We start from the raw sequence: 16347 nt of genomic DNA on the forward strand, positions 1-16347 counted from the left end.
GCACTAGCCCCAGCCTGGGAGGGAGCAGGTAGATGGGGCCCTGACCTCACCAGTCTGGCCGAATGAGCGCTTTATTCATGGTCCTCCTGCCCTTGCCTGCTGCAGGGTGACCTGACCCAGGCACTGTCACTGGCAGTGTGACACAGAAACAAGGAGCCTGGTCCCTTCCTGCTCCCGCGGCGCAGCCCCGATGGGTGGGAGACGGCTGGATGCGGCGATGGGGGGGTCTGGGGGGGGCCGGAAGAAACCTCGCCCAGCATCGCGGCCCCGCCCGGAGCTGCACGCAGGCTCTTTGGTTATCGCTGGGTGTGTGCCCAGAGGTGGTGGGCAGTCCGTCCTCACAGAAGAGCAGTCCTTCGCTGTGTCCTCCCAGGTACCTGGGACAGCCGCAGGGGCTGCTGGGGCACCGTTCCCACATGTGGTCCTGCGGAATCACCAGGGATGTGTCCCAGCTACAGAGCTGGGACATTTATGCAGAAGGGGGACCCGGAGACGCACAGAGTCCCCGGCACGCACCGGCCCCCCTCCCCGCTGCTGTGACCAGAAAGGCCGCCGTTCCCTGCGTGGCGGCCCCGCCCGGTCTTCCTCGGCCAAGGGCCCGGGGAACCTTTCTGGGTCCATCTTTCCAGAGCAGGTGTGCTTCACACAGGTCAGAGTAGTCCTGGGCCTGGTTGGGGCCCGAGTCAAGCCGCTTTTCCACCTGGGTCTCCTCCTCTCCGTCCTCGGAGCCTGGCCCGGCCGCCCTCAGGCCTCCTGGTAGGCAGCCGGCCTGCTGTCGCTGTCCCCAGGGCCCTGGGCGGGACACTGCCCCAGGACGGTCCCACTGATGTCACAGACGGCTCCATAAGTCTGCTGATGCTGTGGGGACAGGGCCGTTCTCTCCGAGGACAAGCCGCTCAGAATCCGGGGCACGTAGGGCTGCCAACATACGGGGGCATGAGCACCTGGGGCGGGGGCTGGGCACGAGATTCCTCCCCACTCCCCCCGCCGGCCCCTCCCCCAGAGCCTGGCTAAGAAAGGCATTTCCGCCACCCGCCTGCCCGTCTCCTCGTCCGCGGAGGCAGGTGCACCCCTGGGTAGTAAATCTGAGAACCGTCTCCCTGGGGCTGGTCCAAGGACTGACACCCATCAGAGTGCCTGAAGCGGCTGGAGAGAAGGCTGCTGCTGACAGGGTCTCTGTCGCAGCCCTGGCTCTTGTCAGGGACCCGGAGCAGGACGCCGGGGGCTTCACGCAGCAGGCCGCAGCGGGCATTAGCCACGCCGGGAAGGGAGGAGGGCGCCCGGTGAAACATCCAGCCCGCCGGACCGGGATGCCCTCTCCCGTGACCTCAACGTAGGAACGTGGGTGCCACGCGGTCGGGGCCCTCCTGTCTGGACAGGAGATGCTCGGCACGTTGCCCGGGGACACTCACCGTGAACGGCGGTGGCCTGTGGGCCTCGGCCTCGCTCCCTTTGTCGCTGGCCGATTCTTCTGTCTGCAGACACAGCAGAAACTCGCGATGAGAGACCAAAGGCCCTTCCCGGATGAACACCCTCCCGGCACACAGACCGGCACCGCTCGGGATAAGAGCGCCAGCTGGTGCCAGGCTCCCGGCAGCAGGGGCCGGGGCGGGCGGCGCAGGGCAGGGCAAGGGGCGGGGAGCGCAGGGCGCACCCCAGCCCCAGGCCTGCCCACGGAGAATCTGCACGCGCTGGGACGAGGTGCCCCTTACCCTGTAGTTCAGAGGGCTGAGGTGCTTGAAGCATCCGAAGCAGGTATAGACCAGGCAGACCAGGATGGTGAGCAGGACGGCCAGGAAGGTGAACAGGGTGAGGGGGGCCTTCAGACCTGGGGACACAGGGATGCCAGCCTCAGCGGGGGGAGAGGGGCCACGTCTGGGGCAGGAGCCGTGCGTGACCTCTGCCTCGGGCAGAAAGGGAAGAAAAGAGCGTCTGCCCCCCGCCCTCCAGCAGCTGGGGTGGTATCTTCATCGCTGGGACAGACAGAGGGACCCACTGGCCTCGCCCCCGGTTGGATCGCAGGAACTGGGACACCGAGTCGATGGCCTGTGCCAACGGTCAGCCCCCTCCAGGCTCCAGCGTCCTGGGCCAGGCGGGACGGAAGCTCCCCCACCTGGCTGGGGCACGGTCACGTCCCGTCTGCCTTTTTCTTTTCCCCGAGAGTGTCCGTTTTCCCTTCTCCACCCCCGCCCCCCAAAGAGCAATCCGGCCCGCTTGCCCGTCCCCTCTGGTTCAGCCCCTGCGGAGCTCACAGAGGGACTGCCTTCTAAGGCTTCTCGAGCGACGCGGCCTCCTCCAGGGTTCCCCGGGCTCAGGCCAGCTCGGGAACCGGGGCGTCGGCGCTGTCCCCAGCCAGCCCTCAGCCCGGGTACCGCGTTCCGACTGGACACCGGGTTGGATGCTGTCGGGCTGGCGTGGATGCGGAAAGAGGAGGCCGAGGGCCGCCACCCGCCCCCACCCCGCCCTGGTCAGAGGGCCCCTCACCCAGGCGCAGGAAGGAGAAGAAATAGAGCCAGAAGAGGCACAAGATGGGGGCGGCCAAGGCCTGGTTGACGGCCGCTAAGTGGATCCTTTTCTCCAGCTTGGCCGGGAGGTAGGCAAAGTACAGGTTGTGACGGTCCACCAGGTGCTTGAGCAGGATGTAGGTGAGGCCTGCGGACACGGGGCCGTGAGCAGCAAGCCTGGTGGGGACCCAAGGGCCCCCGTGCCCCCTCCCTCCCGGGGCATCGATCTGTCCACGGCGCCGGGATGGTCCGCCATCTGACTACACGAAGGCAAAGTGGGGCTCAAAGCAGATCCCGGCAGCTCGGGAGCGCTCTCGCGCTCGCTCGCTCTCTCCCCCGCCCTCTCCCAGCTTCCCCCTGACCCCAAGGAGTAAAAGGCAGCTGTCATTCTGTCCCTAGGGAAGACAGAAATTCTAGGATCATTTTGCAGAAAGAAGTTACTTTGTACCGAATGCCTGGCCCGACCTCTGCCCGGGCCCTCCCCCGCGAGCCCCCCACCGTCCTTCCGGGCTCCCTCTCTCTGTCCCTTCCCGGCTCCAGCTGACCCTCCGCACTCATCAGGCGGCAGGTGCCGGAGGGTCCTGCCCCAGGGGCGGCACACAGGGTGGATGTGCTTCTGTTATGTCAGGATCTTTAAAATTTTGTTTTTTTATTTTTTTTTTAAAGGTTTTATTGTTAAGTAATCGCTACACCCAACACAGGGCTTGAACTCACAACCTGAGATCCAAGAGTCGCACATTCCACTGACAGAGCCAGCTGGGTGTTCCTGTTTTGTTTTCAAAAAGTAATACTTTTGGGGCACCTGGGGGTTCAGTCAGTTGAGCGTCCGACTTCAGCTCAGGTCATGATCTCACAGTACATGAGTTCGAGCCCTGCGTTGGGCTCTGTGCTGACAGCTCGGAGCCTGGAGCTGCTTCAGATTCTGTGTCTCCCTCTCTCTCTCCCCCCTCCCCCACCTGCGCTCTGTCTCTCTCAAAAACAGACACTAAAAAAAAAAAGTAAACCTGTTGATTTTTTAAATAGTTCAAGAGTAAACGGAAAACTAAAACCTCCTCCCGCCCCTAAACCTCAGCTGCAGTGCCAGCAGTGTGCTGGGTGTTCTATTTCCTTCTAGAATCTTCCACCCGTCTGCCGTTCCTCACGTTTATTTTAGCTGCAAGACCTGGGTCTTTAAAGTCAAACAGTCCTCAGCTCAGATCCCGGGTCTACTCCTCACTCGTGTCACACTGAGTGTGAAAGGGGCCACAAACGAGATGCGGTACGAGTGACAACCCACGGAGCGCACACATTCGGAGCGCGTCTGCCACGCGGCACGGTCACCCGCGAGCCAGGCGGTAGCCGCCGGACGCTGGGATCAGGGTGCCACCAGGGATGGCCAGCAGGACGCGAGATGTCCCCGTGGATCCCGGGCGCTGCAGAAGTCCTCAGTGTGTGGGGGGCACCCCCAGGGTGCCCCGAGGGGTCAGCCACCGCCCCCGGGGCCACACTCACCGAAGGGCGCGATGATGGGGCAGGTGATGCTGTAGGCCATGATGACGGTGAAGACGCACAGCATCCACGCGTACATGGCTCCGAACTCGTACTGGAAGGCCTGGTTCTGTGCCGAGAGGGCACGCCACCCGCCCACGCCACGGGGGCCGTGAGGGGAGGACTTTGGAGACGGGAGGCTCACGGCTGCCCCCTGCCCCACGGACCTCTCCGGCCCGCCCCGGGTGCCGTCTGCACGGACCTCTCCGGCCCTGCTCGCTTCACACCCAGGCCGCCGGGGGGAAAGGAGTCCCGTTCTCTCAGTGTTTCCCTTGCTCCAATCGGGTCTACGCAGCAGGCCCGAGAGTCCCGCGTCTACGCAGAGGACAGGTGCAGAGTGCGTCCCCCCCCCAGGACGCGCCTCCCGGGTGATCACCGGCCCCGTGGAGGGGGGCGGGGTGTACCTGCTTGATGTTCCTGCGGTCGGCGGCCGTCTTGGCCACGACCATGCGGCAGGTGTAGAGGACCAGGCCCGGCAGCCGCAGCAGCTCCATGCCGTTGCCAATGAAGGCCGAGGCGATGACGTAGTTCACGAAGAAGGCGCCCTGGTCGGGCAGGAAGACGCACCTGGGGGGCGGCCGGGCTGTGAGCCTCTTTCCCGCCCCGGGAGGGGCGCTCGGCGGGGCGGGAGCGGAGCCCCTGCATTTGGTGCGGATGCTCGCTCCGGACCAGGTGCGGCGGGGGAGGGCACGGAGGGGACAGGCGCCCCAGGGCCCCTCGGCTGGGGCAGCCAGACACTCGTGGGCAGCCCTGGGCGCGGGGCCGCGGGTGCACGGGGCCCGCAGGCTCCAACTCAGGAGCACGGGGGCACGAAGGCCGGGGTCCAGCTGAGGTGACTGGGAGCAGGGCCACAGGCATCGGGGAGACGCAGGAGAACCCGCGATGGGAAGAGAACCGGGACAGGGCCATCCTGGAGCCTTCGCGGACGAAGGCGTGACGATGTGTCAGACGTGGCTGACGGTTCATGAAGGTGAGGGCCCAGCCCCGAGCGCCGGATCTGGCCATCTGGAAGCCACAGTCCACCCAGATGGGAGCTGGCCGGGTGTGTGGGTGTCCGCCTGTGGCCGCCAGCCCCCGAGCCCTCAGCCTGACCAGCAAGAACCCACGTGGAATAATTCGGTCTAATCTTCCCAGGAAACGCGGCCAGCCTTCCTACCAACACTGGGTTGGATGAGTCAATGCCAAGGCGGGGGGCCGGTATTAGGGCCCAAAGGGTAGGGCAGTCGGGGCTCAGGCCGAGTTAACGGGCTGGGTAGCCCAGGGCAAGCTATTCCAACATCTCTGAGCCTCAGTCTCCCCATCCATAAAATGGAGAAACAATGGCGCCTACCCCCACAGCTTGTCGTAAAGGTTCAATGAGAAAAAGAATAAAGCATTTAGCCCGCAACGCCCTGTCAGGGGGACACACCCCAGAGACAGGTTTATTCTGTTCTCCGGGGGTAAACGGGGCCCGGGCCCAACCGCACAGCCGCGTGGCCATCCCCACCCCGGCCTCCCCGGCACCACTGGGACCCACGGGTTCCTTCTCCCCGAGCGGCTCCGTTCTCAGTAAGTAAGTGAGTTTCCAAGAATGAACAAGACTGCCCCTGATGGAGTTTCAGCCTAAAAGATTAACCACACTTCTGCACACGTGGCACAAAGTGGGTCAGCTCCCATAGGGCGGCCTCAGCCCTGCCAGGGGCCGTGGGCTTCCCCGGCCCCGATGGCCTCAGGAGGAGACGTCTGTGCCGGGCACAGGCCACCGCGCCCCCAGCCCCAGCGCAGCCACGGCCGAGCCCCCGTGGGACCTCTCCCCGGGACCGTGGCTCCAAAACGCAACGTGGCCGATACTTACTCCAACCTGATAGAGGCTTCGGAGGAAGTTTTGTCAAAGAGCCACCGAAAGAAAAAATCCAGACTGGAAGAAAAATGAATCCCGTAAGAATTTATGTCCAGCCCTCCAGGTGATCGCGACCCGTTTTCATTCTTCCCTGCTCTCACCAGCAGGCGGGACATCGGGACCCCCATCTGTCGTCTAAGGTGCCCCCACTCCAGAGCAGCCTATGAGGGGCTGCTCCAACGGCGGCCCCCTCCCTTAAAATCAACACAGCCGTGACTCGACCCTCCCCCTGGGCGGAAATGTTGTCTTCAAGCTTCTTTTTAAGGGAGAGAGACCGGGTCTCCGGAACAATCCGTGAGCCTGCCGCCCAATGGCACCCCAAGTGGGAGGGACCAGCTTAAGTGTCGTCAGGGATCTGCATCCTCTAAAACCACTTGGGGACGGAGCCGTCCAGGCCCTGACTGTGAACTCAGGGCAGGGGGAGACGACGCGTACCTGGTGAGGCCGAGGGACGGCAGGATCAGCACCATGAAGATCAAGAATATATAGACCTTGGACATCATGATCTCGTTTTCTCCTGACCTGCAGGAAGTCAGAGGTGAGCCCTGCCCGGTGCCCCCCCAAGACCCCTGCTGGGCGCCCACGGACGCCGTCGGGCGAGCGTCCTCACTCACTTGGTCCAGTGAGACTCCAGCAGCGTGGAATAGTAGACGATGGTGGGGAGCAGGGCCGAGAAGGACCACAGGAGGAGGGTCGGGAAAAACTGACTGATGACCGGGTCCTGCAAAACACGGCCCACAGAAGACACAGGTGGAGGGGCTGTGGCCACGGGGGCTTGGAGGCCACGACCTGCTGTCACGGCGACTCCAGGAACTCCCGGTCGCCCTTGCCTTGCCCCCCAGGCCCGACGCTGTGCCCCATACAGAGCAGGTGTCCCGTGCCGTTGGCCGAACAGACCAGAACGGCGCTTGGTGTTAGTAGGGCTGGATGAGCAGAGAAAGTACCTTCACGAATACAACCGATCTCCACCTGTCTGACTGCCCAGAGCGACTGCGCCCCACCCCCACCCCCACCGCCGGCTCCCCTCTGCACAACCAAGGTCAAGTGGGAACACGGAAGCCAGGGCCTCCCCAGGAGGCCTGCCCGCTCAGCTCCCTCCCGCCCAGCAGTGACCTAACTCTGCCTGTGCCTGATATGCTCACTATTGCAATCACAGGAGCTGCCTACTTTCCCTGATAAAACAGGCATCTTTAAAAAGCTGCGTACTGGGGCGCCTGGGTGGCTCAGTCGGTTGGGTGTCCGACTTCGGCTCAGGTCATGATCCCAGGGCCGTGGGATCGAGCCCCACGTCAGGCTCTGCACTACGCCTGGAGTCTCGAGATTCTCTCTCTCTCTCTCGCCCTCTGCCCCTCCCCCACCCATGCACACTCTCAAACAAAAAATTTAAAAAATGCTATTGAGGGGCGCCTGGGTTGTTCAGTTGGTTAAACATCCGACTTTGTCACGATCTTGCGGTTTGTGGGTTTGAAACCCGCGTCGGGCTCTGTGCGGACAGCTCAGGGCCTGGAGCCTGCTTCGGACTCTGTGTCTCCCTCTCTCTCTGCCCCTCCCCTGCTCGCACTCTGTCTCTCTCTCTCTCTCAAAAATAAAATAAATATAAAAAAAATTTTTTTTAATGCTATTGAATGAGACGAGAGTAAATGAACTGTAGAAAACGGACGGAATGAGATCCAGGAGGGTCCTGTTCTTAGAACAGTGTTGCAAATATCTGTAGATTCTTGCTTTACCATAAGAAACCGAAACTGGTTTAGGGAGAATCGACAAAGAGGGTTCCACTCGGCCGATTCCACCCTCAAAAGAACAGACTTGGCCATACATCCAAAGATGCGCAAAGGCGTGAACACTGACACGCTTCTAAACATAAACAAAATTCTTAATGTGCGCAAGGGGTTATTATTGTTATACACCGAGTCGGGTAAGAAGGCCTGGGCCACACAGCAGCTTATGTGGTCACCATCACCAGAACCCCGCAACGATCATCCGGCAGGTGCCTTCGCCCCAGCTTTGGGATGAAAACCCAGCGTTCGGAATTCGTCAGCTGGGGGACGGCACAGCGAGGCCCTCACGCCTTCTAGCCCCGCGTGCTTGCCCTGAGCGTGACTGACTGAATGCCAAGTGGAACTGGAGGGAAAAAAAAAAAAGATTTAGGGGGATATTTCAACAGAGCCAATTATGGGAAATCAGTATCTTTTTAATTTTTTTACGTTTATTTATTTATTTTGAAAGAGCGAGCAGGGGAGGGAACAGAGAGAGAGCAGGAGAGAGAGAATCCCAAGCAGGCTGCACGCTATCAGCTCAGAGCCCGACACAGGGGCTCGATCTCACGAACTGTGAGATCACGACCTGAGCCAAAACCAAGAGGTGGACGCCTGAGCCCCCAGGTGCCCTGGGGAAACCAATATTGTTTTCAAGCAGAGGCCACTTCAGGAAGCGTTTCGTTGTCTCGATTCGTCTAAGATTTTAAATAATCATTTGTTGCCTGTCTAGAATCAACGAGTCGACGATTATGTAACAGATACTTAACTTTCCATCAGTATGTGCCCTTCAGCTCACACGACCCTACCGCTGAACGTTCAGATTGATTTCGAAAACACGCACGGGCGCGCGCGTGTCGTAAACCAGTGTCGTAAATGTGGCCACACCTGCTCAAGGCCTAAAGGCACGGACGTGAGCTGAAAGGCACGGCTCCTGGTTCAGCCCCCATGTCCCTGGGCTCCAGCCACCACCCCCCCCCACGCCTTCTCGTCCCCAGCCCTGCAGGACGGGCTTGTAGCGTGGTCACTCACGTTGAGCTCACGGATGGGTTTGGTGACATTGAACTTGTCTATGGTGGACAGGATGATGGCGGGGGTGGTCAGGAAGAAGAGCCCCACGAACAGAGTGAAGTTGATGCCCAGCCACTGGAGCCACCAGCGGAAGCCCTGGACGGAGAGGTTCTTCCTGCAGGAGGGGACACAGGCTTGGAGGCTGAGACCCCCCCAGGCCGGGCTGCCGACCACGCCCCCGGTGCCCCCAGGTGGGTCAGCGGGTCACATCGAGGCCCGGCGAGAGACCAGACTGAGGCACTTGGACCCCAGGAGTACAGGTGAGCCCTCTGTACCGACCTTTAGCTCCAGCAAGGTCAAATGCGGGGTCCCCTTGAGTTCAGAGGGAAAACAGGTTATCCACCGCTCACACGGCTCCCCGGCCATAGCCCGGGGGCCAGAACCCACCAAAGGGACTCCACGGTCACCCAGACAGACAGAACGAGGCTACGACACAGCCACATCCGCAAGGCCTGGTGACCAGCGACACGGGCCCCGGGGGCTGGGTACACGCAGAGGGAGGGAGGGAGGGGACAGCAGTGCCCAGGCCCCACGGCGACCATGCTGGCCTCTCACCCCACCGAGAACACAGCAGCACGCTGCCCCCATGTTTCAGAAGCCCTGTGAACCATCAGAGGCCAGCTCGGAGCCCCGGAGACGCTCCCAAAGCTCGCTCTGGGCGGGGAGCTGAGGCCAGCCACGCTGGGGGCTCTGCTGGGGCTGCCCTCACCCCCGGCACTGTGCTCAAGGCTCACCAACGGCCCCCGTGGACGCGGCCAAGCTCAGCAGCGTGTCCCCAGGCTAGACCTAACGCCACACGATACAGCAGCCAGGGGCTACCGAGCCCTGAACCGGGGCTGGTCCGACTCAAGAGAACATACACGCCGGATTTCAAAGCTACTAAGTATGAAAAAGAGACGCATCTCCACCAGAGGGTAACTGATCACATTAGAGCGATAATGTTTCAGATATATACGGAGAGAGAGATTATGAAATTAAGTTGAACAGTTTCCTTCCACTTTTTCAACGCGGCTGAAAGGAAACTGAAAATTATAGACGTGGCTCCCGGACACCCCGGATGCCGGGGGGCATCACTGGAGCGCAGTGCCGGGTGTGGATGCCCCCCCCCCACCTGACGCATCCCCCCACGCCCGCCCCAGGCCCAGAGCGGAGCCAGGAGCTATGGTGGGGGGGCCCTGAAGGCCAGCTCGCACCTGTGATGCCCGGCCTGGGGCCCCTCCCCCCTCCCCGGTCCAGAGCCGGGGCCTCACCAGCAGATGTCCTCGGGGTACGTGGCAAAGGAGACCGTCCACTTGGAGATACGGAGCTCCGCGCTGCAGGAGGACGGCTGGGGCTCGCCTTTGCACCGGAGGCTCTGACACTTGCAGGCGTTGAAGTCTTTGAGGATGCTGCCAGGAAGGAAGAGCAGACGTGGTGGTGGCCCAGACACCCGGGGCACCGTGCACACACGCAGAGTGAGGGCAGACGCCGCGGGGCCCCGGGGCCGTTGCTCTATCAGCGGGTTGCTAGGTTAGCCGTTACTACGGCTCACGGGGAGGACTTGGCCTCATCCTCAGGACCACGCGGCGAGCCGGGGGTCACTCCTGCCTCCGCGTCAGGATCCCGAGGCTCTCCGGCTCAGGTGCGCACCCCGTCTGGCCGCTACACCCCTGGACCACGGCCGCTTCCTGCGCCATCATCACCCCCGGCCGCCCAGGAAGCCGGGGCCGCGGACGCACCGTGCGGCCAGGCCAGGGCCTCGCTGTCCTCACTTCTTCCCACCCTGACGCCCAGGGCCCCCCCGGACTGCCACCTGGACCCCCGCCGTCTCCACGCCCCTCACTCCTGCCTCAGCACGCCCCCCTTTCCACGAGCCCCTCCTGGCTCTGGCCTGGCTGCAGGGGACTTTTTTCCGGGTGTGCGGTGCCCGCAGAGAGGGCAGGGAAGGGGCACTTGTGTGGCCGCCTGCGTCCCCCACCCCAGGCGTGACGCCACTCCAGGAGCCAGAGCCTCGTGCTGGGGCCCACGTGTGCTCCGCAGCCTGGCCCCGGGGCCCCCAGCTCTGCAGCAGGGAGACCCCCAGTGCCTGGGGTCTGTGCATCTGTGCGACGGAAAACCCAGCACAGAAGATCATCTGCGGTCCAGAGTGGACATCTGAAGGGGGGCGGCCGAATGCTGGACGCCTTCCCTGGCACGGCTGGTGGGAGCTCGGCCCGGGGGTGAGGCCACGTCAACCCACGAGGGACTCACCTCGCGCGAGGATCACCCCGCGCGTGTCACACGCGCCTGGGCTGGGATGATGGGGGGAGTGTGGCCTGCCCCAGCCCCAGCCCGTCCCAGGGGCGGGTCGTAAGTCACCTGGAGGAGACAAAGGGCCCCGGACGCGCCCCACTCACTAGGTGGCCATGGACTTCTCCTGGAAGGTGACGAAGGCCATGCCCAGGGGCTGCTCCTGCACCCGGCGCTCCTCGTCCGCGATCCTCTCCAGCAGCCTGTCCCTCATGCGCGCGTAGTAGGAGACGGCATCCTCCTGAGGACACACACCCCCTCGTGACCACGGGCCCTGCGCGGGCGGCGGGGACCCCGTGGCACTCCCGCGGGGGGCCGGGCCCTCACCCACTCGCACCCCGGCACTTTGCAACAGCAGAACTGGCCGCAGGGCCTGGGGTTGATGAGGGTCCACTGGCCTGTCTTCGCCCGCAGGTTCGTGTAATAGGTCAGGCTCTTTTCTGTCTTCTTCCTGCAGGGGTGGGGGTAGGGGGGCACACGTCAGAGTCACCATAACCCTGCGGCACAGACCCCACGCCCACTGTCCAACCGCCAGGCCCAGGAGCTCAGCTTTCTTTTTTAAAGTTTATTTTGAGAGAGAGAGAGAGAGAGAGAGAGCGCGCGAGCGCAAGCCGGGGAGGGGCGGAGAGCAGGGGAGAGAGAATCCCAAGCAGGATCCGCACTGCCCAAGCGGAGCCCGACGCGGGTCTCGAACTCACGAACCGATCCGAGACCAAGGGTCGGAGGCTTAACCGACTGAGCCCCCCTGGCGCCCCAGGGGGTCAGCTTTCCAAACAAGAAAGGGGCAGAGCTCCCCCTCCTGCCTTCCCCCCTGGGGGCTCCGCCCAGGCCCCCCACCAGCAGCGAGGCGGCAGGGTGGGCGGCCCAGGAGGGAGGGACAGGCTTCCGGCCACCGACCAGCCCCGCTCACCTCTCCCTGCACAGGTGAATCAGCCTGGCCACGTCGTAGCACAACTGTACGTCCACCACTTCGCACGTGGGATATGCGTCCCTGTGCGCAAGGCAGGCCGTCGGAAAAGAGAACCCCCCCCCCGGCAGGAGAGATCCCCCCCAAGTCCCCGAGGGTACTCGGGGTACCACAGAAACCTCTTTCCTTTCGTCTTTTTACAAAGGGTGAAATTTTGAAATTCAACACAAAGAGGCCTTTTTTTTTTTTTTAACAGCACGAAAGCAATCGCCTGAAACTGAAAGGCTCGTGCCCGCTCGGCTGTACGTCAGCGGGCGCGTGTGGGGCCAGATGAATCCGGTTCGTGACCTCCTTCACCCACCCGGAGGAAGAGCACTATCGTCTGCTCTGGCTCACGCCTACCTTGGACCGTGCGGAAATCCTACCCAGCGTGTGGCCCCTTTTTGAAGATCACAGACCTTTCAGGTTCAATGAACGCAGGGGGCTCGCAGCCCAGCAAACGTCTACACCCGCATTAACAACCGTAGTACGACCCTCACAAGTGTGCTGTGTGTGGACTCACACCGGCCGGGTGCTCCCACGGTATTCACTATGCCGTCCTCACCATAGCCTGGGAGGTTCTGTCCCCATTTTACAGATGAGGAAAATAAGGGCCGGAGAAGTTAAGCGACTTGTGCCCAAGGTCACACCGCGAGTGGCTGTCGGAGCCCAGATGTGAATCGAGGCAGCCGGGCACCAGTGGCTGCTAAACGATGCTCCCTGCCCACCAGACACGCAAAATCAGGCTCTCGCTCTCTGTTTCTACGAATCGCCGTCGTCCGCAAATAGTGCTGAGTTACACCGTGGTCACCCCGAGTCCCCGCGGCAAGTTAGTGGCTGCGGGACTGGGAGGGGCACATTCGGACTGAAGCCTCAGCTCGCCGCCCGGGGCAAGCCCTCCAGCCGGGGTCCCGGGGCCTCTACACCTGCCCTCCCCTCTCCTGCTCCACACACCCCTCCCCTGCATCCCTGGTACCACACACACACACACACACACACCCACACACACACACACACACAAACACACACACGGCCTCCCCCAGAGGAGCCCTGCCTCCGCCTCCACCTCAGGACTCCTTGGTGCAGATGCTCCCTCCAGAGACACCCGTGGGCAGACGCCTGTGCCAGCGCAGGCCCCCCCACCCCCCGGAGACCTGCTCGTGCCCTCGAGCTGTTTCTCTGCACCTACAGCCTGGCCTGTGCTCCAGCTGCTGTGGTCCCCCGGGGCGGCCTGCAGCGGACAGGCCTTCTAGACCCCAGCCTTCTAGACCCCAGCCTTCTAGAAGCCTTCCACAGCAGGCTGGCACACGGCGGCCATGGGATGCTCGCATGGCAGGGCCGGGCCCTTCGTCAAGTCTCTGGGCGCCCAAAGAGAAGACAGAGCGCCCGCCTGAGGCACCTGCCCCGCCTGGAGGGGCCACAGCCCTGCTCACCGGAAGTGGGTCTCCACCGTCTCCTTCTTGCTGTCTCGGGGGAGCCCCGTGATGAACAAGGTCCGCCTCACCTGCCAGAGACACACATGGGGGCGGGGGATGTCACCCCAGGGCACGCCAGTCCCCAGGTGGGCCCAGGGTTTCCGCCCTGTTCAAGCCCGCCCAGCCCCGCCCCTCCCCACGGAACAGAGTGAGAGCTCGGAGGGGCCGGTGCTCCCCTGGCAGAGCCCAGAGGGGGTCCTTCACATGCTTTACTGACTGACCCCCCCCCCCCTCAGATGCCCCTAATCAGAAAAATTTTAGAAGCTAACATCAGGCACCTGGGTGGCTCAGTCAGTTAAGCGTCCGACCACTGATTTCGGCTCAGGTCACGATCTCCCGGTTCGTGGGATCGAACCCCGTATCGGGCTCTGTGCTGACAGGGCAAGGCCTGCTTGGGGTCCTCTCTCCCTCTCTCTTTGCTCCTCCCCTGCTCGTGCTATCTCTCCCTCTCTCTCTCTCAAAAAATAAACACATAAAAACCTTAAAAATAACAAGTGAATTGGGGCGCCTGGGTGGCTCAGCCGGTTGAGCGTCCGACTTCAGCTCGGGTCACAATCTCACCGTTCGTGGGTTCGAGCCCCACGTCGGGCTCTGTGCCGACGGCTCGGAGCCTGGAGCCTGCCTCGGATTCTGTGCCTCCCCCTCTCTCTGCCCCTAACCCGCTCGCATTCTGTCTCTGTCTCTCTCAAAAACAAACATGAAACAAAAAGAAATGTATGAAATAAAAAAAAAATTAACAAACGAATGAACGAAAAGCTGAAGTCAACCGTGAGCACAAACATGCCAGCCAGGTCCCACAGAGGCCTCTTTAAGCGCACGGCTCCCGTGTCCTGGCAACAGGCCGGGTCAAGGCTCCGCTCTGGCCCCACCCGTGACCCTCCCCGCCTCGCTCACCGAGTTCTCCTCCTGGTACTGGATGGACCGGGTGTGGTGTCTCATGAAGCCCACGGTGAGGAGGAGATAGATGACGGCAAAGACGGTGTGCAGCCAAAGGAGGTCATCGCTGAGCGGGGACACCTGCCATCAGGGCCCGGCTCCCACACAGGGTGGGGTTTGGGGGGGGGGCGGGCCCTCCACGTCTCCTAACCACCCCCCACCCCCACCCCGCACAGCAGCACTGCCCGGGGCGGGCAGTGCCCGCGAAGCCCTGGCCGCCCCCCCCCCCCCCCGTACTCACTCCGTCTGCAGGTTTGCGATGGTCGTCCTCCCAAAGCTGTAAGGGTCTTTGTCTGCAGACAAGCAAGACACTTAGTCCTAGGGTCACACTAGGGAAGGGGGACGGGGGCGGCCCGCCTCGGTCCGTGGGTCTCTGAGGAAGCACGAGACGGCCAGGCCCGTCAGAGGACAGGGACCGGCCGTCCGGTCTTTTCAGAGCTGCACCAACCCAAGGCCCCGCTTTACCCCACAACCTCTTCCCGACCCGCCGCGTGGGTAAGTCACAATCGGAATTTCTCTTGCTTTGAGATTCTTGTGACATTCCTTGAGAATCTGAAACCCTCCTGAACGGGTCCCAAAACCGAGCTGGGAATCCCTGGGCATGAGAAGTGGATTCGTGGGGCCCCTGGCTGGCTCAGTCAGCAGAGTGTGTGACTCTGGATCTCGGGGTCGTGAGCTCCAGCCCCGTGTTGGGTGGAGAGAAAGAGAGAAAGGAGAAAGAGAGGGGAAGGAAGGAAGGAAGGAAGGAAGGAAGGAAGGAAGGAAGGAGGAAGGGAGGGGAGGGAGGGAGGGAGGGAGGAGGGAGGAAAAAAGGGAGGAGAGGGAGGAAGAGAAGGGAGGGAGGAAGGAAGAGAGAAGAGGGAGGAAGAGAAGGGAGGGAGGAAGGTGGGGAGGGAGGGAGAAGGGAAGGGAGGAGGGAGAGAAGAAGGAAGGGAGGGAGGGAGGAGGGAGGAAAGAAGGGAGGAGAGGGAGGAAGAGAAGGGAGGGAGGGAGGAGGAAGAGAAGGAAGGGAGGGAGGGAGGAAGGCGGAGAGGGAGGGAGGAGGGAAGGGAGGAGGGAGAGAAGAAGGAAGGGAGGGAGGGAGGAGGAAGTGGATTCTTTGGCATTTTGGAAGCCAGCCTCCCGCACTGGCAGGACACACGGTTCCAGGCTGTGACTTTGAGCGTCACGAACATCTCCCACACCCACTCACCGTGGCCTCCCGATTGTGATCGCGTGGGGGCAGGAAAGTATGAAACGCTCTCCGGAGGCCCCCGATCCTACGAGTCTTGGGGTTTTATTCCCCTTACTTAGAACCGAAGCTCACACCGGGGGCCAAGCTCCTGGCCCAGGCTCAGGTCCGGGGGTGGGGGGTGCCTCTTGAGAGGCACGGCCAGGCAGAGGGGAACGTTCCGGAGTCACCCCGAGGCCTCCTGACACCTGGGCCCGCCCCAGCCCCACGAGACCCCCCCCAACCCCACCCCGGGCCGTGAGTCACACAAGATGAGGGGACATTACCCAGCAAATCACCCGAGAGGTTGACGGGCAGGATGATGCACAGGGACAAGCAGCTGACGACCACTAGTAGGAAGATGACATGTCTCTGGAAGGACAGGTAGTGGATGGCGTCCTCCCCACACCGCTCCAGAATCTGGTCATCGCTGCCCAAGACACGCACAGGGGACCCGGGTGAGCGGCAGGGCCGGGCCGGGCCATCCCGTCTCCTCACATCCCAGGACACCAAGCTTTCGGTCGCACAGCTCAGGAGGGCGGAGGCAGGGCAAGCCCAGAGCCTCCTTCCCAGCGCCCTGCACCACACCCCCCACACCACACCCCCAGGCACCTGCTGCCCGCATCCCTGCAGACACGTGTGCAGGGGGAGGTCCCGCAGCCCCTCCTGCTTCTGTCAACATGTCAATCGTTCCGGGCTCCCCACCCTGCCGTCCGGCCCCCTCCCTGTGTCCTGCTGGCCTCATGGGGGCTCCGCCCTTTCCTCCTTGCCCTATTT

The 16347-nt window shown here is 62.6% G+C and overlaps 1 protein-coding gene across 4 annotated transcripts in view; it reads right to left on the reverse strand.

Moving 5' to 3' along the window:
* Positions 1–53: 53 nt before the first annotated feature.
* Positions 54–16347, reverse strand: part of TMEM63A (transmembrane protein 63A) — a 28325-nt gene continuing 12031 nt past the window's right edge. Inside the window, exons 6-23 of one of the 4 annotated variants that reach the window (XM_042975870.1) lie at positions 15858–16000; positions 14602–14653; positions 14319–14427; positions 13383–13453; positions 11914–11994; positions 11331–11454; positions 11111–11244; positions 9986–10123; positions 8697–8850; positions 6525–6631; positions 6346–6432; positions 5866–5928; positions 4436–4598; positions 3996–4101; positions 2485–2652; positions 1713–1828; positions 1413–1475; positions 54–918 (exon numbers count right to left, since the gene is read on the reverse strand). In XM_042975870.1, the coding sequence (XP_042831804.1) occupies positions 745–918; positions 1413–1475; positions 1713–1828; positions 2485–2652; positions 3996–4101; positions 4436–4598; positions 5866–5928; positions 6346–6432; positions 6525–6631; positions 8697–8850; positions 9986–10123; positions 11111–11244; positions 11331–11454; positions 11914–11994; positions 13383–13453; positions 14319–14427; positions 14602–14653; positions 15858–16000 (2053 nt within the window). In that variant the 3' untranslated portion in view covers positions 54–744. Of the gene's footprint in view, positions 919–1412; positions 1476–1712; positions 1829–2484; positions 2653–3995; positions 4156–4435; positions 4599–5865; positions 5929–6345; positions 6433–6524; positions 6632–8696; positions 8851–9985; positions 10124–11110; positions 11245–11330; positions 11455–11913; positions 11995–13382; positions 13454–14318; positions 14428–14601; positions 14654–15857; positions 16001–16347 lie in introns of all 4 variants that reach the window. The other 3 variants (XM_042975871.1, XM_042975872.1, XM_042975873.1) reach the window with 3 other exon arrangements.

The sequence above is a fragment of the Panthera tigris genome, chromosome F3, assembly GCF_018350195.1.
Source record: "Panthera tigris isolate Pti1 chromosome F3, P.tigris_Pti1_mat1.1, whole genome shotgun sequence".
NCBI classification, from domain to species: Eukaryota; Metazoa; Chordata; class Mammalia; order Carnivora; family Felidae; genus Panthera; species Panthera tigris.